This window comes from Apodemus sylvaticus, chromosome 7, assembly GCF_947179515.1.
Source record: "Apodemus sylvaticus chromosome 7, mApoSyl1.1, whole genome shotgun sequence".
NCBI lineage: Eukaryota > Metazoa > Chordata > Mammalia > Rodentia > Muridae > Apodemus > Apodemus sylvaticus.
In genome coordinates, this window is record NC_067478.1 from 74,497,631 (window position 1) to 74,523,017 (window position 25,387).

General features: G+C 50.1%; 1 protein-coding gene across 1 annotated transcript in view; it reads left to right on the forward strand.

The window, feature by feature from the left end:
• Nucleotides 1–25,387, forward strand: part of Acsbg1 (acyl-CoA synthetase bubblegum family member 1) — a 56,245-nt gene that overhangs the window by 15,074 nt on the left and 15,784 nt on the right. The window contains exons 2-8 of the mRNA XM_052188317.1: nucleotides 4,610–4,710; nucleotides 18,552–18,772; nucleotides 19,263–19,351; nucleotides 19,601–19,721; nucleotides 24,026–24,106; nucleotides 24,196–24,345; nucleotides 24,690–24,866. Coding sequence (XP_052044277.1) covers nucleotides 4,610–4,710; nucleotides 18,552–18,772; nucleotides 19,263–19,351; nucleotides 19,601–19,721; nucleotides 24,026–24,106; nucleotides 24,196–24,345; nucleotides 24,690–24,866 — 940 coding nt within the window. The remainder of the gene's footprint in view (nucleotides 1–4,609; nucleotides 4,711–18,551; nucleotides 18,773–19,262; nucleotides 19,352–19,600; nucleotides 19,722–24,025; nucleotides 24,107–24,195; nucleotides 24,346–24,689; nucleotides 24,867–25,387) is intronic.

Sequence of the window (25,387 nt, forward strand, 5' to 3'; positions counted from 1 at the left end):
GCGGGCTGGGGCGGGTCCCCATTCACGCCCAACCCTTGTGGCTCATCACCCAGTACCTGCCAGTTCTCAGATTCACCATGTCTTAGCGGCAGGAGCAGGGGGTATGCAGCCCTGAGCCTGATGCCGCAGGAAGAGGAACGTGAGCGGGGAGCTCGGGGCAGAGCCTGCTAGGCAAGTCCTCTACTGTGAGTCTTCTGTGGTGGGGAAGGGGGGTCTGTGGGGTGGGAGTGAGGGCTGGAGAGAGCACTCAGAAGCCTCACTGAGACAAGGCAGTCCATATAGACCAAAATGAAGCTGGAATATGAGGTCCAGTGTACAAGGGAATAGTATTGCAAAGTGTGGACTTTCTTTGGAGAAGCCCCAGCATTTGGCACCACTAGGGTCTGGAGAAACCATTCCTCTCTTTGGGATTTTTAGGATGCCGGGTGGCACTGAGGTAACACCTCCATTAACAACATACTCAGGATTTCTAGAAGCTCCTTTTCCCTTTGCCTCTGAGCAGAGAAAGATGAACACTTCAAGTACCAGAGGGGTACTTGAGCCTGACCTTGAAGAACAGTGGTCAGAAGTCTTTGCAAAGCAGGAGTCCTGGAAATCTGGTTGATTTGCTCTTTCAGGTGAGCAATTGGCTCTAGGGAACTTTGAGCCCAGAGCCTTGAGGCAGCCACCAACTATGAGCTTGTGTTGTTCCTAGATTGAAGGATCTTGTGGGTTTAGGAGGCAGTAAATTAGTCAGTGCCTAGCCCCAGGAGTGGTGAGGCATGCCTCAAAGGACAGTAGCTACCCCTCTCCCTGCAAGGCCTGGCAGTGATTCACCATGTGTCTCTGTTGCAGGGCGGTCTGGTCGAGTTGGGCCTCTCTGGGGCTGCGGTGGCTTTCCCCAGGGGACGCTGTGACACGCCCTCTGAGGTTCTCCCTTTCTCCCTGGTGAGCTCGAGGGGTACAGCCACCCCACAGGGACCATGCCAGAAGTGCTTCTTCTCAGGTCTGCCAGCTCCATCCTGAGGACCGTGTAAGGAACCAGGGTCCCACCATCCTCCTGCCTCCAGCCCCATTGCCATCTCCCATGGGGCAGTACTTAGCACAGTACCTGAGTCCCAGACCTGGATTTAAGTCTTTTCCTCCTACTCGCTCACCCTCCCTACCTTACTGTCCAGGCTTCTCGATTCTCAAGATCAAGAGATCTATGACAACCCGCCAGGAATAATGATGACAGATGACTCTGTACTGGGCACTTTTCCTACCTCATCTTCTCACGGTAGCACAGCATATGGGTTACAAAATGGCTCAGAGACACAGGGTGATTTGACCTAGCATACACTTGAAAAGTTAGCTGAACCCTAGCAGATGGACAGACTCCATGCTAGGCTGTTTCAAGAAGACATTTATTGAGCACCTGTTGCATCACTGACTGGCAAGGACTAACTGGAGAGAATGGGAGGTAGGAATATGTAAGAAATGGGTCTTTGCGAGGGATTCACACAGAAAGCAAGGGTTCTCCTTTACCTATGTGTCACATACAATGAGGATGTGGGGATCCAGCCAACATTTACTGGGCTACCACAGTGATGACTCATGATCAGAGAACGGAGATAAATTGAGAATGACCCTACTTTCCAGGAACTTCCTGTGTTTGAGTTTCAAAAGCCAATCTAGAGGGTGTTGAGGGAATAGGGGAGGGCTTCCTGGAGGAAGAGCTAAGGAGGTGAGGGAGGCTCTGCATCCAGATGGTGCCCACTTGTCTGCTGCAGCAAGCCTGCGTGCCTACCTGAGTGGGAGGACGACGGTTAAGATGGAGGCAGTGAGCAGGCCCTGCCACACCCCTCTGCTCTGCATGCCTCCTATCAAGTTGCTTGAACATACCTTGGTGTTCTCGGTCCCTGCACACCTGGGGAGGCAGCAAAGAACCCCAGTCTGATTTTCTGTGAACCGCACAACACCGTGCTTGTATGAGAAGTGTGCTGGGTGGGTGAATGCAGCCAGCCTCCTGCCAGCTCGGAACTCTTCCTCCATGGAATTCAAAACACAGACAGAAGTGAGTCAGCTTCAGGTGCTTCTCCCACAGGCCGTCACCATTTTATTACCTGAGGACACTTCCTCCTCCTGTAAACCCATTGGCTTCCAGCACTGACTCCAGAGGAGTCTAACCGTCCAGAATGACAGGAGCAAATGACCGGCTCCTTTCCTCATTGCAGATGACATCTGTAGTGTCATCTCACCTGTTGGACTCACCACAGGTCGTCTGTCCTTCTGAAAAGAGCAGAGAGTCAAAAGGAAAACCTCCATTTTCCCCTTTAATGCTGGGGAATTGAACACATAGCCTCACACATGCTAGGTGCATGCTCTAGCACCCCAGGACTCCAAAATGTTTTTGGAGAGCAGGGTTTTGAGAAAATTATGAGCCAGTCCATTTGGGGCTCTCTCTTCCGGTTTAACCTATAGTTCGAGCACACTTGGCTCTCTTGTTTCCTATTCTGCTATAAAAATGATGCCTTGCTAGACATCAACACATGTAGGCAAACAACAAAATCTGAGCTTCCTCCAGCAATGACAAAGAAGCCAAGCTGTGTGAGATGGCTCTTGCTATAATGCAGCTGAACCCATTTCTGCCACTAGCTAGAACCCTGAGTGAGCAGGGAAGACAAGAACTATATTCTAACTCAGGTGATGGTTCCTTGAAGCCTTGGCTTTCAAGACCTTTGCAATGGGAGATCAGCAATTTAGCTGCAGATTTGTCTGGAGAATTCCATTTTGACTTTTTCTCTTAACCCAGGAAGCCCAAATTCTTTAAGCCTAGGACATGAGGGTTGAATATGACCCTCATGGGTCATATTCAACCATATGGGCCAGCTACAAGGGTAAGTGAGGTATCCCCTTCCACCAAGTCCTGGACGAAGAACACGGCCCATCTAAAAGGAGGGAGAATAGCCCTGCTGATTCGTTAGAGAGTTCTCCTGCACTGGGTGCCAGACCTCAGGAAAGGCCTGTTCTGGGAAGACTGGGCTTCCCCTCACTCTGTAACCAGGGCTCTGTTCTCATCAGGATAAGTAGCTTAGCCCTCTGGCTTCCCCCAGGTGGCTGTCTTTTCATTTCCTCTGTTTAACTTTGTGAAATCCAGAACCAGTTTGCCCAAACTTAATTAGGAGAGGAACTGCACCTGTACCTTTAATGGTGGCGACATAAAAACAGACCTGTTGAGAAGAGGTTGTTAAGATACTGGGAGATTACATATAATTCTGTGGTGGTTCTCTAGTCTGTGCTTTCAAAGATGGATCATCTCTGTGCACAGGGTTTGGCTCTGTTGTCCAGGTCCCATCTTGAGAGGATACAGCTCTCCATGGGAGCTCATGGACTTGTTTGGTAACATTACAGTCTTTATCCTCAAGTGGGGTAGCTTCTACCCAGCAGTCTCAGAGAACCACTGTGTTGTGACAGATACTCCCAAGTCAATAGGCTCAGAAACCTTGGCCTTCCCATCTTTTCTAATCCTCCGTGGAGCAGGTGTGCACAAGAAGGAGCCAATTCACTCCTCCACTTCTGCGCCAGGTTGTCATAGCAACAGTTGGGATGCTCCAACCCTGTGGTCCAGGCCTTACTCACAGTGTGCACATAGAAAGGATCAACTTAATCCTCTCCTTCTTCCCCTTCCCACCCCTCTCCCTTCATAACTCCCTTTTGCTTTAAAACATATCTCAGGTTCTTAAGCAGACTGCTGCCAGGTGGGCCTGGGTGTGTTCGAAAACTTAGTTTGAACCTGAAGCACCAGCAAGGAATAAGGCCGAATGTACGAAGCAGGTAATTGGCCTGGCTTCCTGGGAAGTGGGTACTACGGCTGCGGCAAACCCCACCCTGACAAACAGATGGGACTCTTGGGAGCCAGGGTCATACCCTGGGGGCATCTATGACCAGCTCTACAGGTTACCCACTACGCACTTCCGTAGGCTCTGTTTACATAGCTGTGATGATGATGTGTCCCTGGTGTTGTACAGTCTTGCAGCCCTGTGTAGTTCTGAGGGTGTGTATTGAAATCCCTCTGCATATCTACCCAGGCAGGTGGGGTGTAGCCAGGTAAACTCTGCAGAGGGCTCATGCTGAGGGGCTGAGGGATGGTGAGGCTGAGATGATGACAGAAATCCAGAGGCTGGTCCTTACTCTGAGCCACCCAGTCTGGGAGGCTAGAAGGAGCTAGGACAGGCAGAGCCCCAGGCCTCCCTGACCATGTCCTCTCCACGGGCAATCAGTCAGCACTGGAGACAGACTGCATGTAAGAAGGAGCCTCTTAGGATTCCAAGAGTTCTAGAAATGTCCCCTGCTCTACTCTGAGCCTCTAGGCAAGTTCTGGGACTAATAGGTGTGGAGAATGATACGGTGGAGGCTTCTCCCACCCTTAAAGCCTGTGGTGTCTCAGAAAGGAGGTTCAGAGTCTCTCAAAGCCAGAGCCCAACCCTGACTCAGAGGGAGACATGAACTTTGCACAGAGACACACAGCAAATAAGAGAACAGCAGGACTTGAGTTCTCCCGCGGAGGGTAAGGGGCGGGGCACTAGAGGAAGTGAGATAGAACACAGGATGTTCTAACCAATGTTACTCATCTCCCCTCCCCCACCAGCTCCTTAATTGATGGGCAGACACTCTCCAAAGAGTCTCCAAGTCATGGTCTTGAGCCCTCAGCTCCAGAAAAGGCAAGGGCTGCCTCTTGGGATGCGGCAGGTGAGTTTGCATGATTGGAGTATTTCCGGAGGGGGTTGTGGGGGCTGCTGGGAGCCACTGAGCAGAACTCTGGGGAAGAGTCCATGAAATCTTGCTATGTCCACCTTCCAGGGACTCCATCTAACTCTCCTCTCATGGCTGCCACAGCTGCCATTGGGGCCAGGCATGATGGAAGACCAAGGCTGATTCTTTCCTGAGTAAGGTGGGGAAGGGGGCCAACAATGGACTGGCCCTAGCAGGCGGGCCTGAATGCTTGGGCTTTGGAAGGACAGAAAGGGACCCAGCCAGATAAAAAAACACCTTGGGAGTTTGGACCTAGTTAACTGGGGCATGGGGCAGGCAGATGTGTGCGAGCTAGCACAGTTTGTTTTGGAAGCTGGGTCATCACATGTTCTCGCGAGTGACCTTCCCCTCAGATAAGTGTGCCTCAGGGAAGGCAGTTATCGTTCACCCTGAAACTTTATCTGGATGATAATGATATCACTACAACATTTGTTCACTTTTATCGAATGCAGAATAATATGGTAACAAAAGCAGCATTTCAAAATCAAAAAACCAAACAATAAGCACCCAGCTCAGAGGCTCCGAGCTTCCCACTGTCAGTGCTGTCCTTGAGACCTAATGTCCCTGGCCTGAGTCACTTTTCAAATCTCAGCATTTCTAGCAGAGATTTTTGCCAGCTGTAGGCTCCTCGTGGAGTAGGCAGATGCCATATCAGTCATCCCGCCATCCCATCATCCCGCCACCCCACCCTGTGGGCCTCTGAGCAGGAGCTGATTGCGGTTGAAGACAAGTTGCTATCAAGTGGCCATGCTTGAAGTGGGGGTATATTTTGTTGTATGGCCTGTCATTTGAGCATGCCTATATTTTTTCTCGTGATTTAAGCGTCAACAAGTTTGGGAGTATGGGTAGCAATGTGCGAAACAGGACCAGGTGGGGAAGAAAGAGCCATTTCTGAATCTCTAACACTACAGAGTAGTGTTAGATCCAGAGATCAGAGAAACACAAGGAGGCCACGGCCTCTGTCTAACATCCTTTTTCCTTGTGTTTTCTGCTGAGTCCGAGTGGCTCAAAGACAACAACAGGGCCCAGGTTTCTCTGCTGTGTCACAAGTATTATCATAGGCTAGAGGGAAGTCACTGTGCCCACTCTCAGCAGGGAAACTGAGGCTCATTCCTGTAGTCTCAACACTTAGGAGGCTAAGGCACGATAATTGCTGCGTGTCTAATGCCAGCCAGGGATAGATAGCAAGTTCCCAGCTAGCCGTGTCTCTAAATAAAGATAAAAGATAATAGTAATCGTGATAATAATAATAATAAACAATCAAAGCAGTATAACACAAAGAGGACCTGGGCCAGGACTTCTGGCACTTCATTCTCAGGTTTCTTCACTGAGTGGCCTTACCGCTGCCATTTGACAAGCTGCCTCTGGTGGCCTTGGCAAGAGCCTAGCTCGAGGGCTGAGAGGGTCCTGTAGGAATCCTGCTTCCATTAACACATCCCCCTGTCAGGGGTAAAGGAGAAGGAGCCAGACTGTCCCTTGGTTTCAGGGAATTGGTTTGCTAGGATCCCGAGGAGGCAGAAGGCAGAGCCCTGTGAGACATCACTGCCATGCTCCCGGGAGCCCAGGCGACTCACTGACACATTGTCTTCCCTCCGGTGCCCCCTCCCTGCATGAACCCAGCCTGCTTGTGCAGAAGTCTAATTGCTTCCTGAGGCACTTAAAGGACAAGTGCCAGAACCATTGGCTTAAGCCAGGGAAGCCCTGGGGCTCAGAGTTCCTGGAAGAGGGTGGTAGCATTGGCATTCTTTGCAGCTGAGAGAGAAGGAAGAGAGCTGATATGGGAGAGCTCAGGAGGGCATCTGGCTCCCTTGGGAGGCAGAAGTGGAGCTAGCCTGTGGGCCTCAGTTGCTCAATTATAATCACAACCATCCTTAGCCCTGTAGCTGCAGGCACAGGAAAAAGCTGTCCTGAACAAGCTGGGTATTGAATCCCAGGGAAGGTCCTGTCTACAGTGCCATCTGAGCATTTGGGGACAGGCAGGATAAGGAGAGGACACTGAAGTTAGTGTAGGAGGAGCTTACAGGAAGGGACAAAGCTACCATGACTAGTTTAGCAGGACTGCAGGAATCTGTCAGGGACAGGCCCGCCCTGTCTAGCTGGCCCTGTCTATATTCTCTACCTTATGTTCTGGACTTTAGGGATGCTGAACTCGATGAGTTTCATTGCTGCCCTCTATGGATTCCCAGCCTCTCTACAGATAGACTCTGAGAGTCAACATGGACAGAGGAAGGCTGGGGTTAGTGTGGGCATCCTAGATCCTCAGACCCTCTAGCTCCATTAGACTGTTGGCAGGCACACACACACACACACACACACACACACACACACACACAGAGAGAGAGAGAGAGAGAGAGAGAGAGAGAGAGAGAGAGAGAGAATGGACTGCTTATCCTCATGGCTGTCAGCAGGTACCCAGAACGGAGGATGACTGAGCTCCTATAGGCTCCACTCATGCAGGCCATGTCCCTGGGTGGGGAGGGTGTCAGTGGAACAGCCCAGAGCTCCGGATGTAACCGGATTGAGTGTCTACCATCAGCACACTAGACCCTGAGTTTAGACCTAGCATCCTTTGTCTGCCTAGGTGAGGAAGCTCATGGGGATTAGGGGTGGGGTAGGGACAGACTAGGCTATGGTGGCCATGGAAGGAAGGAGAGGGGAGGGATCACAGGTTCGGAGGGTGGCTTGTGAGGCTGCTGGTGGCACAGTGCTTTCAGAAGATTAGAAGCAGGTAGGCAGCAGGACGTCCCAAAGGCCTGGGAGGGGCATGTGTGGGAATCAGGCCGGACAGAAAATCCTGTCCAGCAGCACATGCTACTGAGCCCCTGTTGAAGTTCTTTTTCATTTTCTTCTTCCGAGCAGCAGAGGAGAAGGTGTGTTAGTCACTTCCAGTGGAGAAAAGGAATCTTACAGACAGGCTTAGCGATTTCCAAGTTTTCTTCTCTCTATTTCTCTCTGTTTCTTTCTCTGTGTATTTGTCTGTCTGTCTTGCATCTCACTCTGTAGTGCAGCAGTCCTTGAACTTGCTGTCTTGAACTGCCTCAGTCTCCTTAGTGTTGGCATGAAAGATGTAGGTTTCCACAACCAGAAGCGATTTTCTCTGAGCCAAACACCTTACTAGAGGGAGAGCTGCTAAGGGTCCATTCTGCCTCTTTAGGTCCTAGATAGACTCTGCTGCACCTCAGGAGTCGGGCCAGCCCCATCCTCCTCACCACCTGGCTGCTACAGAGCTCCTGGATTCTTGCCTGCTGGAGTCAGGGTTCAGTGCCGCTCCCTCAGAAGCTTTTTGGTCTCCTTGAGTTCCCAAGATTCGAGGGTCCTACATTCCAATCCCTAGGCTGGACTCCCAGGCAGCCGTGGTGCCAGGCCAGATGCTGGAATCTGACCTCCACACAAAGGCAGCCTTGTGCCAGGGCCTGAGACACATTTTTTTTCCTAGCCCTTTCTAGGTTGAACATGAACCCTAGCTGAAGAAGGCGGGAGACTCAGGGAGAGCAGCTGCCAGGGTCACAGCAGATAGAGGTGCTGCCTGGGATAGCTCTCCACCCCCCCTCCCCTCAGGAAATTGCTGGTCCTCCTGAGGGGTTACAAGCTGAGGCTTGGGAACTAGAGGCATGCCATCCAGTTTGGTCCCTAGGCCAGGGAGGACCTCTGAATTTTAAACCATTTTCTAGTCCCTTACTCTTATCCCAGGAGCACATGTCAGGGTATAGGCTGGAGAGCCAAACTGGAGAAGTAGAGGGGAACAGGTTTCGATCCTTATCTCAAGAAGCTCCTAGCCTGAAGCTGGAGAGCAGGAAGAGGGGCCAGCTGTCACCTTAGCCTTTTCGGGAACAGGTTTGGGGGAAAGTGGGAAGTGCTGGGGGGGGGGGTCTTGGAGAAATGGTGCATCTATGAAATGGAGCCAGGGGATAATCCATCTCTGTCAACTGAAGACATGTCTCAAGGGTCCTTGGAAAGACTTTTCCAGGGATCAAGGGACTTGGCTTCCCCTAGACATTATTCATTCAGACAGTGCTTTGTGTCCTGAGCCCTTGCCCTCTCCTGGGGACTTTCTTTTCAAGGCAGGTAGGAGAATCCCAGACTTCATTCCTCTGCAGCAGGTGGTCTCAGCCCAGACTCCCTTATGTTCTTTCAAGCTGGCTAAAACCCTAGAGCCTAATAACTGGGAGGAGCTCATAGCTGTTACCTGTTCTTCTTTGTTATTATTTAGACAGGGAAACCAAGGCTCAGTAATGGCAGACATCTACACCTATCACTGGGAAGTCTAGCAGGGGACTGCCAGCTTCAGGGCCTCTCCTAAGCACAGAGAAACAAAATCATTGAACTTTTAGTAGAATAATCCATGCCACAGCACCAAGGTCTGGACAGACCACTCTGATCTACATGCCGGTCCTTACCCTTCATGTCCTGAGGCCAGTATGATGTCTGCACCTTCTATATCTCTAAGACTGCCCCCCCAGTGGGGCCCATAGGTCACCTAGAGACCCTCATCATGGGATCCCTGTGTGAGAAGACCCCTGGAGATGCTTCTCCACAGATCATTGGGGAAGTGGTGTGTCAGGCTGTGAGGCAGCTCAGAGATCATTCATGTGGTCTTGGAGGAAAGAACTCTGTCACTGGTCTGAGAGCCTGGTGTCCTCAGGCCCAGAGCGTGTCATCCCATCCCCCCAAATAGACTTGGCTTCTGAGGTGGGCTATTCCCACAGACTTCAGGAAACACCCCTATTCCTCACCCCTGTCCCCCATCCCTCACCTTCCACCCCTGTGCTGGTGTTTTTCTCTTCCCCAGTCTGCAGTTTAGAAGCCTTTGTTCCAAGAGTCCAGAGCACACACCTCCCTGCCCGCCCAGCACCCTTTAGCACAATGGGTGGATTGATAAACGCCCTGCCAGGGTCATGCCAAGCTGAGAGGCAACATGAAAGTAATAGACAAAAGGGGAAGACCAGACAGTGAGTGTGGGATGGGACAAGCCCTCTGCACATGTCCAGCAGCCTGGCTCTGGGGCAGGCAGTACCCAGCTGGGCCCTTCTAGCACAGGCCTTTTGCCAGCTTGGTTCTGTTCGCATGTCAGATTGAGCCACATTAGTTGCTGTTCAGAGTCTTCTCCAGCGGGGATCCTGGCTGCCTGGCTTGGTGATAAAAATTTCATCTGGCTGTAAAATCATGGCTAGTATTCCAGCACTATCCTTAGGCATAGCAAAGAGCCAATGTTTGTGCCCCTGGTGATTTTTGAGGGGTTTTGGCGGTCCCACCTGATTTCCTAAGTTTTTCCAGTCTCTAGCAGACCACCCCAAATAGGGCATAGCTCTGAGCAGCCTACACTAGCCTGTGGACTCAGACCTACCCCTCTAGTCACTGGCTAGTCTTCCTCCCTACAGGACCCAAGACAAACACAGGACTAGTGGGATGGTGTTCCTTTCCTTTTACTTCCTATGACTGGTTCATTTATATGTCTTCTGGGATTCAATTTCCTCCTCCTCCTCCTCCTCCTCCTTCTCCTCCTCCTCCTCTTCTCTCTCTCTCCCCCTGTGAATTTAAAAAATGCGTATGAATGTATTTGTGTGTGAGTGGTGTTTATACAGGTGTGTATATGGGCACATGTGTGTGTAGAAGACAGACTCAATATTGGGTATCTTTCTCTGTTGATATATACTTTACTGTTTAGAGACAAGCTCTCCTGAATGCAGTGCACACAGATGGGATAGATTGCTTGTTAATAAGCTCAGGAAAGCCACATGACTCCGCAGCCCCGCCCTACCCCACACACAGTGTCCCTATCGGACCGTGGGGCTGTTTCTAGCAGTACACAAGGAAGCCCATCTCCACAGGCTTGCTGTATTTGTCCTGTTGTTTCACGTGTGCAGCCTCTTAACAGCATCATTGCTGACTCCAGCACTCTTCACTCATTCTGTGAGACAGCACTGCCAGCCACCTTTGGTAAAATTGTCAGTTCGTGTCGCATTGTATCCTTCTGAACAATGGAGTCTGGCGGGCTTTGCTTGGCTAGGATCTTGCTGCTTTGGATTCTTCTAGGGGAGTCGGGAGCAAGGGCAGCAGGTGGGCAAGATGGCTCTGGGGGATGGAGTCCTATTTATCCTGAGGACAAGGAAAGAATAAAAGTATAAAAAGAGGCTAGGAGGAAAGGAGGAGGGATGGACTTCTGTGCGCTCCAGTTCGGGAGGGAGGTTCTAGCTCTCCTCTGCTACTCCAGTCCACTCCTCATTTCTTCCCATTTCCCGCTCTGAAGTGGCTTCTCATACCTCGGCTTCTCAGCACGCGTGCCTGATCTCACCTTGCTTGTCTCCATCTTAGTCCGTCCATCCTGATCCAGTCAGGAACCTCTGGGAGGGAGGGAAAGAGCAGAAGAGCTCAGATCCTGTTACTCATCACCTACATGGAAGAGTCCGACTGAATGCTTGCCTGCAGGGTGACACGTGGGCGTGCGACCAAGTGTGGCGCTCTCTGCTCACTCAGGTGGCCAAGGGGGCAGGACAACTGTCCAAGGCCCAGCACCTGTGGGCAGGAATCCTTCTGACTCTGGCTTGCATTTAGCATGCCACACCAATAGCTAAAACCAGGCTCAGCCCTTTTAACTTGTTGTCTAGACACATCCCCTTGGCCGTAAGCTGGAGGGTGCAGTGTCAGCACAGGCTTGGGAGCAGCAAATATCCCCAGACCTCTGTTTTCCATTTCTTCAGTTCCAAAATCCAAGGGCAGGCTTTTCGGCTGGTGCCAGAAGCCCAGGGGCCAGAGACATGCGGTAGACTCAAGCCAGGGGACACTGGCCAACATAAATCCAACCAGGCTCCAAACTACAGGGGCTTGGTTTGTTATGTCCTACCTGTGGGTCTTTGGGACTTCCCTCTGCCCTACATTTGGATAGCACCGTGCCCTGGCCTGCACTCTTCCCCGGGGCCCAGGTGAAGTACAAAGATAAAGCCTTAGGCCTCTGCCACAGTCACTCAGCCCAGCCCTCTACTAGGATGAGAAGGAGGCCAACGTGCTCTTCTGTAAATACTTAAAGGCCTCCACTCTGCACCAGGCTGCTGATTCCCAGGACCCAGACGAGTGGCCACCTGTATGCTTAGGAGAGGCGGTTGTTGGGAATTAGTTCTAATGTCTTAATTTGGTTCCCAAAAGCTGCACTTCCAGACGCTGATGGTCCCTGCCCAGCCATTCTGTGTGCCAGTTCTTTCTTGAGTTGGAGGGAAACAGAGGGGGGACTTTTAAATGGCAGGGGACTGAGGGGAAAGAAGGACAGGAAGCCATGACCAGGAGCAGAGAGATCAGAATTTAAGACCTGCGGCCATGTAAGAATCCAGGAAAGAGGCCCTGCGGGCCACTCCCCTGCTTGGGTCTGGGGAACTAGAGACAAAAAATAGTTTTAGAAAATGTTAACTCAGGCATACCAGAGGGGAGTGTGTGCGAGCCATGGGGAGATTTAGAAGTGCCCGGCCATTAAGCCAGTTAGGCATATTAAAAATTAAGCTGACATGTGTGTGTCTGTCATTCGTGAGTGCAGAGAGCTCTAGCAAGTGGCTAAAAGGTGACCAGTCAAGAGCTCCGTGCAGATTAACACCTCGCCACGCACGTCAGGCAGTCGCAGCTATGGCTTACTGCCCAGTTAGCTTGGGCGCGGGACTCTTCAGTCAGGGGCAGCATATGGACCTTAAAGCAACATAGAATATGTCCTTGTCGCAGAGCGAGAGGTCTTCCAGCTAGAGTCACAACACTTGCGAAGGGACAGAGAGAGGAGGCAAATGGGGCTGGGAATATCTCAGGAGATAAGGAGTTGGTGAAGCTGGGACAGCTGAGGGCTGGGTGAGAAAAAGCCCGGCAGCGGAGAACAAAGGAGCAGCCAGAACACTGTCCAATGCGCACACGCGAAGGAAAGTCCACGAGCAGACCTGATTTGGATTTAGAAAGGATACTTTGGAAGCCTGAGGAATGAGGACAGATTACAGCTACAAGTCCAAGGTCACAAAGATAGGATTTGGGCAAGAGTCACTGTCCCTCCCCAGAGGAGATACGGGAACCAGGTTTCTAACGAAGCCCACTGTGAGGGACAGCACACCAGGTGGGGACAGCATGAGCGTCAGGCAGTGTGGCTCTGAAGCCCAGCTCTGTCAACCAGCCCTGCTGCACTCAGCCTCCCGCAACCTACAGCTTTAGCTAGGTGAAGACCACTGTGGGCCTCCAGGTCAGCAACCCACTCACGTGACAATGGGGGCCTCTCCTGGGAGAAGGGTGGCCGGGCCTCAGGAGGGGAGGTTCTCTGGCCTGATTCAAGCAGCTAAACTAAGGGAGAGCTGAGTTGCAGCCCAGCCAACCTCCTCCCTTCCCATCTTTATTTTACTCCTTTCGAGCAGCGGGTAAGCCAAGCACGCGAGAGGAAACGCATAGGCTCTCAGAGCTACAGCAGGGATAAGACAGGGAAAAAATAGATGACGAACTCTATCCAAAAACATGCATCAAAAATGTAAACATGGCTGTGGCTGGAGCTCAGGAGCAGAAACACATTCTTAGAATGTGCTTGGGTTCAATCTAAAGCATCAAATTCCTTAGCACCAACACAAAATTTTAAAGGCACTTTAAAAAAAAAAAAAAATATATATATATATATATATATATATATATATATATATATATATATCTGACCCAGTAATCCTACCTCTAGAAATCTGTCCTGTAGAGAAATTGCGATAGATGGTTTAGTTAATGGCTATGTTTGAGCTGATCCATATCATTTAAAATATTCAATTGTTCAAAAAATACAAGTTTGGGGCTGGAGAGATGGCTCAGTAGTTAAGAGCACTGACTGCTCTTCCAGAGGTCCTGAGTTCAATTCCCAGCAACCACATGGGGGTTCACAACCATCTGTAATGGGATCTGATGCCCTCTTCTGGTGAGCATGAAAATAGTATACTCATACACATAAAATAAATAAATATTTAAAATTACAAACTATATATTTTATTATATAATTTATTATATATAATAAGTTTGAATATACACATATATTTGGACTTCTGATAATTCTTGGTCTCCATTTGTCTTAGTTGCTTTTATTTCTAAGATAAGACACCATGACAAAAGTAACTTATAAAAGACAGTATTTAATTGGGGGCTCATGGTTCCACGGAGTTAGAGTCCAGGAACATCATGACAGCATGAAGTGAGGCAGAGGCAGGAGGCAGGAGGCAGGAGGCAGGAGGCAGGAGGCAGGAGGCAGGAGGCAGGAGGCAGGAGGCAGGAGGCAGGAGGCAGGAGGCAGGCAGGCATGGTGCTGAACCAGCAGCTGAGATCTCATGTCTCAATCTGCAAGCATGAGGAAGAAAGGGAGCCAACTAGGACCATGAGGTTTTTTGAAATCTCCAAACAACCCCAGTGACACAACTCCTCCAACAAGGCCACACCTCCTAATCCTTCCCACACAGTTCCACGCACTGGGGACCAAGTATTCACCTCTTGGGCCTGAGGGCACATTCTCATTCAATCTACCACAGCACCCCTACTGGGTACCTGGTCCCACCGCTGAGTAGCAATGCCCGCTTGCTTCTGTCCATCACACCCTTCCATTTCCTCAGCTGCAGCCCCTGACGCCTGTTACCTGTCTAACAGAGGCCTCGGGGGCACATTTATTGTCCTTGCCTTATAGATTTCACCATTAAATATTTTTAATTGACAAATTAAAAACCATGTACTTGTGATGGACTGTTTTAAAACATGTATACAGTGTGGAATGGCTAAATTGAGACTGTTAACATGTGCACTATATCACAGACTAAATATTTTGTGCTGAGAGTAGAGTCAGCTCAGCCATTGTCAAACAGACATGTCATTAGTTACTGTCCTCTCTCAGACTCTGTAGCCTTTCTCAGACTAGGAACATATCACCCTGTTCATGGCCTCCATGAAAGGCAGAGAAACCGAGGGTTTCTTCCTTTGTGGAAGTGATGATTGCACTGTAGGTTCCACGGCAAGTCCCTGAGCGCTCATTCATTCATTATGTATTATTATGCATTATTGATTATGATGCTGACACACGAGCCACAGAAGTTTCGTGGGCATTTTGAATCTTCCCTCCCTGGTTCTTCATTTCTCAGACAGCATGGGTCTTCCCCTCTCCTGCCATGCTTCCTTTTGAATAAACACCGTCACTGCTGAGCTGTGTTTGTGGCTCAGTGTAGGTAGGCTACGATGCAGGGTGTAGCCCCAGCAGCACACAAAACTGAAAACAATGCAACTGTGACAACAGCCAAATAAAAACCAAGTCCTTTCTGCTCTGTTTAGGTAAGGAGACCACCCACGCTTCCAGCTCAGGCTTCTGACCCATTGCACATTTCTTTCGGGAAGTATTCCACTGTTGTTATCAAAACAAGAGATTAGAACTGCTTAGCAGGAAGCCTCCAGTCAGGGCTGGAGATGCAGTGGAGCAGCACAGCACCTGCCCTCGCACAGACAAGGTCCTGGCTTTGATCTCCAGTCCATGGAGAAAAAGAAGAAAGAAAATACTTGGCTTGAGGGAGGATCTAGTGATGGATCACAAGGCTGAGGCTTACCTCGACCCATCTTGACAGCTAGCAGAACAGGTGCACTGGGCTGTGAGCTTCTGGAGAGACCATAGGAGGTCTTAAACCAGAAACCACTTTTTCTGGTCTAAGCAGTCAAAAGAGTCTGTCACCTAGGGAGGGGAGAAGACAGTAAGACAGCAACTAGGTGCCCAGCTCCTCACACACAAAGCACACTGCTTCTTGGTCCTTGTTCAGTTTGGAAGGTCAACCTCCTCCTCCTCCTCCTCCGCCTCCTCCTCTTCCTCATCGTCATCATCATCATCATTGTCCTTCATTTTTTTTTTTTTGAGACAGAGTCTCATACAGCCCATGAGTTGCCTTCAAACTCGCTATGTGACTCAGGATGAGCTTGGACTTCTGATCCTGCTATCTCCACTTCTTAAGCATTGGTTTTATAAGCATGTACTACCATGTTTACTTTATCTAGTGCTGGATACTGAATCCAGGGCTTTGTGCATGTTAGATAAGCACTCTACCCACTTGGTACATCCCCAGCTCTCCTCTCAGTCATTTTCCTCACTATTTTAGAGGCAAAAATAATACTTCACTAAGGTATAGTTTATAGACTATTTAATTCACCCATTCTAAGTATGCAACTCAAAGATTTTTTTAACTTTACTTATTTATTTTACCATTTTAAAAAATTATTTATAGTGTTCTGCTTGCCTATATACCTGCCTGCCAGAAGAGGGCACCAAATCTCATTACAGATGGTTGTAAGCCACCAAGTGGTTGCTGGGAATTGAACTCAGGACCTCTGGAAGAGTAACCAGGGCTCTTAACCTCTGAGCCATCTCTCCAGCCCCTAAGTTTGCTTATTTATTGTGTGTATGTATGTGGAACATGAGGAGGTACCGTGTTGTATGGGTGAAGGGCAGCTTGCAGAAGTCAATTCTTTGCTTCACTGTGTAGGTCACAGGGATTGAACTCAGATCACCAGGCAAGTGTCTTTATCTACCGAGCATCTTGCCAGGCCCAATCTGATGGTGTTTAGAAGATTTCAGAGCTGTGCAGTCATCACTACAATCCACTGTTAGAATGTTTCATCAACCCCAAAAGATTTCTTCTGCTCCTCTTATGGACAACCCACGCCTACTGTAGACAACCAACCATTCTTTTTTTGGATGCTTCTTATAACTGAAGTCACAAGACGCATGGTCCTTTACATCTGCCTTCTTTCACTGAGCATGGTTTGCACTGTCTCCATGTCCAAATCAGAATCGGTACTTCACTCCTTCTCACGGTGGAAGTGGATCCCGTTGTATATAGCTCACTTACATTGAGCCATCGAGCCTTTAGTCACCTGTCTGTGGATGTCTGAGTTCTTTCCCCTCTTGTGCTGATAGATAATATTGTTACAAGCATCCACATACAGGTGTTTGTGGGGACACAGGTTTCTGTGTGTCTCATGTGGATACCTAGGTGCCACAGTGCCAGGTCCTGTAGCGACTCTCCGAGAAACTGATAACCTGCCTCTCAGTCGGGCTGTACCTGTCTCCATTCCCACCAGCTCTGCCCGAGCCTCTCTGTCCTCACTAACCCCTCCTACCTTCCATGATTGCGGTACATCCAAGAGGAAGATAACTTCTTAGGGTCACATCAGGGAGTAACGGGGTCAAGGTTTGGAACTCAAGTTACCCTGACTCTGCAGTCCCTCCCTTAGCTTTCTGGTTAGTGGATGGAATTTGCAGAGGGAGGGTTGGAGTCTGGGGCTGCTGACCTGGGGCTGCAGGATAGGACTCAATACAGACCCATAGGAAGGCCTTCTCTCTGGTGCCCGCCCCTGGCCTAGTCTGTTTTCTCCCAGGCAGTCATGTCTCTGGCCTCATGCTTCCTTTTGACTGGGCCTGGACCTGCTCCTCTGCCTCAGAGCCAGGAGCTTTTCCCTCTTTCTACCAACTTCAAAATCTATTCGCAGTCTAAGAATGTATCTAAGAAGGGCACCTGGTCTGTTTGTCTAATTCATATAGGATCAGAAGCAAGATACCCTGTCGATGCCCGCCTGGGGCAAGCAGCATGAAGGAGTTGGCTTCCGGGGGAGGGGGAGGGGTGTGTGTGATGGAGGGTGTCTGGGAAGCAGGCAGCCGTGAAGCCTCAGGGGTCCTGGACAGCTCACTCTCTACCAACTCGTGCTCACTTTTTTAGAATGATCACCTTGGACCCGGGGAATGGCCCAGCCAGATACGGTGGCTCATACCTATAATTCCAGTACTTGAAAGGCAGAGGCAGGAAGATTGTAAATTTGAGGTTGGCCTTTAAAGACCCTGAAAACAAACAAACAAACAAGCCAAAAAGGTCTATAAGAGTTCAGAGCATCCAAGCAAACTTCCTGTACAAACAGGAAAATGGAGGAGAGGGTGCATTTATTGAGAACCTGAGTCTCCCTCACATATACATTCCTTCCAATCCCCATACTCAACGACAAATGCTGCACCTTCCCTGAGGAAATAGATTCAGGCTGTGGTATTTGCCTCAACTCACATGTTAAGTAGTTCAGCCAAGAGCCCTCTGGCTGTTTCTGCCCACCACACACTGTGTCCCAAACTGTGGGATAAAACATCAGGTGAGTATGAGTTCAAGTCCCGACTCTGCCTCATCCCTGCTGTGTGACTGACATGGAGGGGGTGAGTGAAGCTGTCTGGGCCCTGGCTGCTTGTCTGTGACATAAGCCTATCTCAGTGCACACCCTGAAGATGGAAAGAGAAGGCCGTGCCATAGTTGGACACCTTGGCTCTCAGTGCTCTGCACGCAGGCTCAGCTGACTAGGGATCTCAGGCCTGTTGCTTTTCAGTCCCCTCCAGAGCCTTGACTCTCTGCCCAACTGGACAGAGCCTGGAAAGCGCTGAGCCCAGAGATAATTTTATTCTTCTGAGCTGATGCGAGTTTTGCTTCTGCCAGCCCCCCGTCCTTGGCAAGCAAGCTCTGAGTAGATGAAAAAGCAGAAAAGGGCCTGTTTCCGCTTCCTCTTCCCTTCCCCGCTGTATCCCTGAGCTTTGCTCATCTTCTGAGGCCAAGTAGCCTTCCCGCCCACCCCGGGGCTGATTTGCTCTGGCTCTCAAGATTCTGTCCTGGAGGCGGCAGTGGCGGCGGGGCGGTGGCAGCAGCAGCGGCGGCAGGTGTGGAAGCTCTGCCCAGGTCAGAACTGGACCCCCTGAAGACAGCCCAGGTAGGCTTGACAAGATGTGGCCATCTTTCCCCTTACAGAGGAAGCTCTGTGGACAACTCGGGCCGATGGGAAAGTGCGCCTGCGCCTGGAACCTTTCTGTACACAGCTTCCCTACACCGTACACCAGATGTTCTACGAGGCCCTGGATAAGTATGGGAACCTCAGTGCTCTGGGCTTCAAGCGCAAGGACAAGTGGGAGCGCATCTCTTACCACCAGTACTACCTGATTGCACGCAAAGTAGCCAAAGGCTTCTTGAAGGTAGGAGCCCATCACTGGACACCATTCCCCCACCCCATCTGCTTTCTAATTTGAGCTCTCAGAGGACTCCTCCCCAACTCTCCAACAGGCAAGGTCCCCAGAAACCGCCATCGTAAAGCCTGACACCACCAGATGGGCTAGAGTTATTCTGGGCCCTGTGCTAAGTTTACATTTATGAAGCCTTTATCACAGGCTACCTTTAAGCAGGGCTGGGAAACCTAATAGATAGGACTCCCTAGAAAACCATAGAAAGGGTCAACAGGGCTGCCAGGAACTGATTCCCCAGGATGTTCTCTAGCTGGTGGAACCTGAGATGGACATGGTAGGGTCTCTGCAGTCTATGGAGAGCCAGACAGAGGTGGGGGAGTAAGGAGGGAGGTGAGGGGGTAAGGAGGGAGGTGAGAGGGTAAGGGGGGAGGTGGGGGGTAAGGGGGGAAGCCCCGTCTACCCTTCTATGTAGCTGACCTGCCTATCTGCCTTTGGCCTGGAGCTCGGTCTGGAGCGTGCCCACAGTGTGGCAATCCTCGGCTTCAACTCTCCAGAATGGTTCTTCTCTGCAGTGGGCACAGTGTTTGCAGGGTGAGTGGCTAAGCAGGGGTTGGAGATGGGCAGAAAATACAGAGAGGGTTACTATCTCCTTAGAGAGCCCTCTGCCTCTCCCCAACAGCCCATATCCCCCCTTGGGCCTTCCTGTCCTGCTTTTCCCCACCCCTGGCTGCTGAGATGACTGAGGGCCCTACCTTAAGACCTCTGGAGTTCCCTGGGGATGGAGGCTGTGGAGGTGGGGTGGTTCCTCTGTCCCTGATATGAATTTTCTTGGACATATAGGGGCATTGTCACTGGCATCTATACCACCAGCTCCCCAGAGGCCTGCCAGTACATCGCCCATGACTGCCGAGCCAATGTCATTGTGGTTGACACACAGAAGCAGCTGGAAAAGATCCTGAAGGTTTGGTGGGAAGGAGCAGTGGGAATGTGACTATAGGTGGGACATCTACTCTAGTGTAGGAAGGATACTTTACCCCTGACCCAGCAATCTTATTCCTACAGTCCATATGAACATGCAACATGCATGTACACACACACACACACACACACAGAGGGGAGAAGACAGGACCAGGACAAGGGAGGAAGTTAGGTGGGTAATAGCACTTTTCATCATACTTCTGGCCAGCCCATTGTCTACCATGGCTTTTCCTCTGGACAGGGTCTTACCTAAAGGGACAGATGTGGAGATTGGGCCCCTCTGCGGCTTAATTTTATCTCTGGAAATGCGCCTTGGGCCATAGCCACTCATCTGTTCCTGAGGGTCAGGTGCTCAACCTTCTAGAACTAGAGAACCTGGGTCTCCGGAGAGACTATAGTAGATGCGTTCTCTCATCTCTGCTGGAGAAGTCTCTTAGGCCAAGAAGAAGCAAGCTGGAACTTGTAGTTCTCACTTGGCTGTAGAAATCTTCCCTAGGGCAGACTTGGGCTGTGGGCGAGACACCCAGCATGAGCTCCTAAAGAGGGTCCCCTTATGATTTAACATAGCTCCCTCAGGTGAGGCTGTGAGCGCAGACTAAGAATCACTAGCTCACAGAGAGACCTCCAGGAAGCCTCCAGAGTCCAGGCCTGCTGAGGTCATCAGACTAGTGCTGGAAAGAGGCTGAGCCTGGCTCCTCCCTGAGAGGGGCTAGGGAGAAATGCAGAGCTGGGAGCCAGGAAAGCTGTGGAAGAGGAGCTGAGGGGGGCACAGACCCCCAACAGGTCTAAGCCGGTACCTATACCATCAACTTAAGAAACAATTTCTCAAACAGTAGTGTTGGCCTGGTAGGGTATGACTACACAAGCCCTCCTGAGCTTGTCCGTGAAACTGGATGAGGTACCCACCCTCGCATCTTGCAGTTGGTTGCCCTGTACTAGATTCAGGCTCTGTAGGACTTTGATCTAGTCTAAGGCATTTGACCACAGGCTTTAATACCAGTTTAGAGTGGTTTTGGAAACTCCATTTTCCCTCTGCTTTTGCTTTACTGTGAAGGGTTTCTCCAGTGGCTCCCTTGACTAATGAGAGATTGTCCTGCCACTTTATGGGGGCCCTTTTTGGAGCCCTGCTTTCAGTATATCACTGTGAGCATTTCCATTTGTCCAGCCTGGATAAATGTAGAGGTTGGGAATGGACAGATAGGTTTAGATTGTGTGGTCCCAACTAGTACTCTGAAACAAGGAGGGCTGAACCCTCTCTTCAGGCATCCTCTCGTCAAAACTTTTGGTCTGAGGGCCAACTGGTCAACCTTCTAGAACCATGGGACCTGAGTTTTCAGAGAGGCCATCCTTTGCCTCTATTAGAATACTCATCAGGGATATATATCTGTTCCTGGCATTTCCAAAGCACCTTGAGAATTTTTATGACCTAGAAGTCCTCAGATAACCTAGTAGCCTAAGAAACACTGAGGTCATTGGGTCATTTTCTGAGCCTCACTCATTACAGCCTAACTTAGAACAAAGCTAGGCTCTCCAAGGTCGTCCTCTTAGGCCTGAAGCCTTGATAGTTCAAGAACCAACCTAGCATAGAGTTGAGGCCACATGAGCTTCTCTCATCATCCAGGTTAGCATGCCTATTGGTGCTGTCCTTGTTCAACTCATACTTAGGTAGTCATGTTGCTGACACTTCATGGGTAGAGCTTCCGACACTCCTAGGAAACACAATCTCACAAGGAATATCCTGATCCTCTGGCTCTTAAGTATTTACAGTACACAGAACTACAGGCAACTAGGGAATGCTGGGAGCTGGAGAGTTAATCCTCCCCTGGAATGAGCACACTAATTACCCAATACCAAATAATCAGCCCTGAAAGCATAGTATACAAATAACATTATATAGACTGGATATTTATGTATTTAGGAATGTGTGTGTGTGTGTGTGTATAAAACAATAATTAATGAAAAAAGAGGTCATGAATTTGAAAGAGAACTAGGAAGTGTCTATGGGAGTGTTTAGTGAGAGGAAAGGGAAGGGATAAATGATGTAATTATAAACTCAAGAGAGGGGGGAGGTTGGCGAGGGAGATTGCGTCTTCCAGGTGTGCGTGAGAACCTGGGTTTGGATCAGCAGCACACACATGAAAAGGCAGGCACAGCAGCGAGTGCCTGTGACCATGGCTGCAAGGGAAGCAAACAGATCCCTGGAGCTCATGGGCTAAGCTCACTGAAGTACCTCAGACAAGAAGGCCAGAGAGGTTGAGGAAAGACATCCGCTGTCAACCTGTAGCATGGCACACTTGTGCATGTGCACATGTGTGTGCAGAGGGCAGGGGAGAATGGTTCGGTCCCAACCCCCGAAATGGCAGTGCCCCTCACCATGTCCTAACCGACAGTCTGGGCTCAGCTCAGGCTGGGCTGAGAAGGATTGCTGGCAGGCGGATAGAAGTTGACATTCAGCATTCCTCCGGAACCTGCCTGCCTGGAAGAGCCTTATCTTCCCTGCCTCTGGCAAATGGGACATGTAGCTCCCTATTAGCACATACATGTAACACATTTCAAAGCTCCTAGCTAACCTCCAGGTTCTTATTTCCATATTAACAGTAGTATTACCTCCAATGCATGTGAAGTCCATTTGTCTCTTCCGGCCTGCATACTTCCTCTTCCCTTGAGCCTAAACTTCCAGGCTACTTCAGATTCTTCTCCCTCCCTCCCACTGTTACACTGTTCTCTTTAAAACTGGCAGAAACACCCGCCCCTGCCCCAGGTAGCCATGGCAGCTTTGGACTCCAGGAAATGAATGCCTCTGCCTACTCTCCCTACCACCTGACAGCCATGAGGCATTTTCATATTTACAACAAACCTCCATCCCACCCTTGTAATGGCCTCGTTCAGTGGTTTTGCTGAGCCCTCACGAGAAGGAAAACCAAGTCAAGGCCCTGTGGCCAGTGGTACGCTGTCTCTTGACTCCTCCCACACTTATATCTGGATCCTGGGAGGGGGGATTTTGGACAGCTTAAAAGGCTGCCTACGAGCTGCTGTCAGGGAAACAAAGCATCCCTAGCTTATAGCTGAAGAAGATGAGGTCTACTTTTGGGACCTCAGTAAAAGGCCTGCCGTAGATTTAAAACACAACTTGTATTATGAAAATTCTCAAAGAAGTGAAAGCAGAGACATATGTTTTGTAATGCAGTGGCATGGTGTGGTGGGAAGGGGTGTCTCAGCAGGCCTGTGCTGAAATCCTCCCCGAGGTACCAGCCATATGACAGGTCTAGTGTAAAATGAAGTTTATTTGGGGTCATGAGAAGAGGCATGAGAAGGAGTGTGGGAAAGAAAGAGAACAGAGAGGGACAGAAAGAGAGAGGAGCAAGAAAGTAGGGATGAGACTGGTGGGGAACATGTGGGGAAGACAGAGAGGTGGAGAGAAAGAGAGTCCAGAGAGAGTGAGGCCGGAGGGGCGGGGGTGGGGGAGGCCAAGCAGTCCTTCCATAGCCAGCCAGCCTCCTACCTGGCTAGGTAGCTGCTGGGCAGAGCCTAGAAGAAATGCTAACAGACAATCCCTGCATCAGCAGATTTCCTAATTATCATGGTCCTCCTGCCTCAGCCTCCACTCTTGGCTGTGGTAGTCACTCCTTTCAGATTGCTCTCAAGCACTGCAGAATCATCTTTTCTCTTTTTCATCTGAGTGAATTTGTGAAATAATCACAATATTCACATGATCCCAATGTCAGAATTACAGGTCACACTTGAGCTCTCCCCTCCCTTTGTTCCCGCGCTCCTCCTCTCTGCCGGGAGAGAGTCGCTCAGTGTGATTAGTTTTAACCTTCTAGAGTCCCTTGTGGCAAACAAGCAAATGCCGCTTGCTTGCTTGCTTGTGTGTGTGTGTGTGTGTGTGTGTGTGTGCTCATATGTACATGCGTTATTCACATGTACTCACACCATATTCTGTTCTCAGATGAAGATATCATGCTACAAGCACAGTATCTTTCTCACTTAGTAATATTTCCTAGGAGCCATTTTGTACTGGTGTTTAGAGTTCCCTTTGTACCTCTGTCTCTTTGTCATCTGCACTAACCTAATATTCTGTGGTGTGACTTGTTTAATCAGGCCCAAGTTCCCCACTGTCACTGCACCCAACTTCCCATAATGGGTAACCCTGAACAGAGATGTCCCACTGGAGGCAAGGGTCAGAAATAGGAGAATTTTGTCACAAACTAACACAGGTAGATGAGGTTTTTTCCAGGATATGATCATTTTCTTGCTAAGACCCAATTTGTTTCCCCATCAATGCAGATCTGGAAAGACTTGCCACATCTAAAGGCAGTGGTGATATACCAAGAACCACCTCCAAAGAAGATGGCCAACGTGTATACGGTATGAATAGCGGGCCATGGGTGATGGGTGGGGTTGGTCCATGCTACACAGCTGCCCCAGACTGACTTCTCTGCCCTACCTTGCCACAGATGGAGGAACTCGTAGAACTGGGGCAAGAAGTGCCCGAGGAGGCCCTAGATGCCATCATCAGTACCCAGCAGCCCAACCAGTGCTGTGTGCTCGTCTACACATCAGGGACCACAGGAAACCCCAAGGGTGTGATGCTGAGTCAAGACAATGTAGGGCAGACACCTGGATGGATGGGTGGGATGGGGGGACTCTGGGTTGTGGTCCTGCCTCAACAGCCTCTTGTGAAAGCCTCTCTGGTTGTTCAGCTTAAGGAACTAGATGAGTTAGAATGTCCACCCCTTCGTGGTGTAGACAAAGCCCTACAGAGGGAAAAGGGAAGGGGCAGACAGGAGGCCTGTCCCTGGAGGTCTCCAGAGCCTGTGGAAATGCCCGAGAGGGTACCTATCTACTCTGAGAACCTGTAAAAAGGTATCTCAAGCCCCTAAGGAGACCTCACTTTACCTACTTTGAGGACTGGGTGTGGACCTGCTAGGGCCATTTTCCTTCTTCTCAGATCACATGGACAGCACGGTACGGCAGTCAGGCTGGGGACATCCAGCCAGCAGAAGTGCAGCAGGAGGTGGTGGTCAGCTACTTGCCTCTCAGCCACATTGCTGCCCAGATCTACGACCTCTGGACGGGCATCCAGTGGGGGGCCCAGGTGTGCTTCGCAGATCCAGATGCCCTAAAGGTCAGTCTGTCTTCCTGACTTCCTGCCCTGTGTGTTTGTTGTTGTTGTTGTTTTTGGTTTTTGGATTTGGTTTTTTCAAGACAGGGTTTTCTGTATAGCCCTGGCTGTCCTGGAACTCACTCTGTAGACCAGGCTGGCCTCTCAAACTCAGAAATCCGCCTGCTTCTGCCTCCCAAGTGCTGGGATTACAGGCGTGTGCCATCATTTCCTGGCTCCCCTGTGTATATCCAACCTGTGAGCAAGGGCACACCCAAGTGTGTGTTTGCTTCTAGGGCCCTATGTGCATCCATAGGTTGCTGGCTCCCAGTGCACATAGTACTCAGAATTTCTTTCAGCAGCTGTTCGCACAGCCTGACTTAGATGGCCAAGCAATTAGGGAAAGTCGTATACACGGCCTTCTTCAGTCTCAAACACCATAAAGCCACTGCTTCCTCAGAGCATGAGCACAAGATGGTCAGAGGGTGGGCAGAGCTCCCAAGCTCATAAAATATACCTACTCTTTGCATCTTTATTTCAACTGT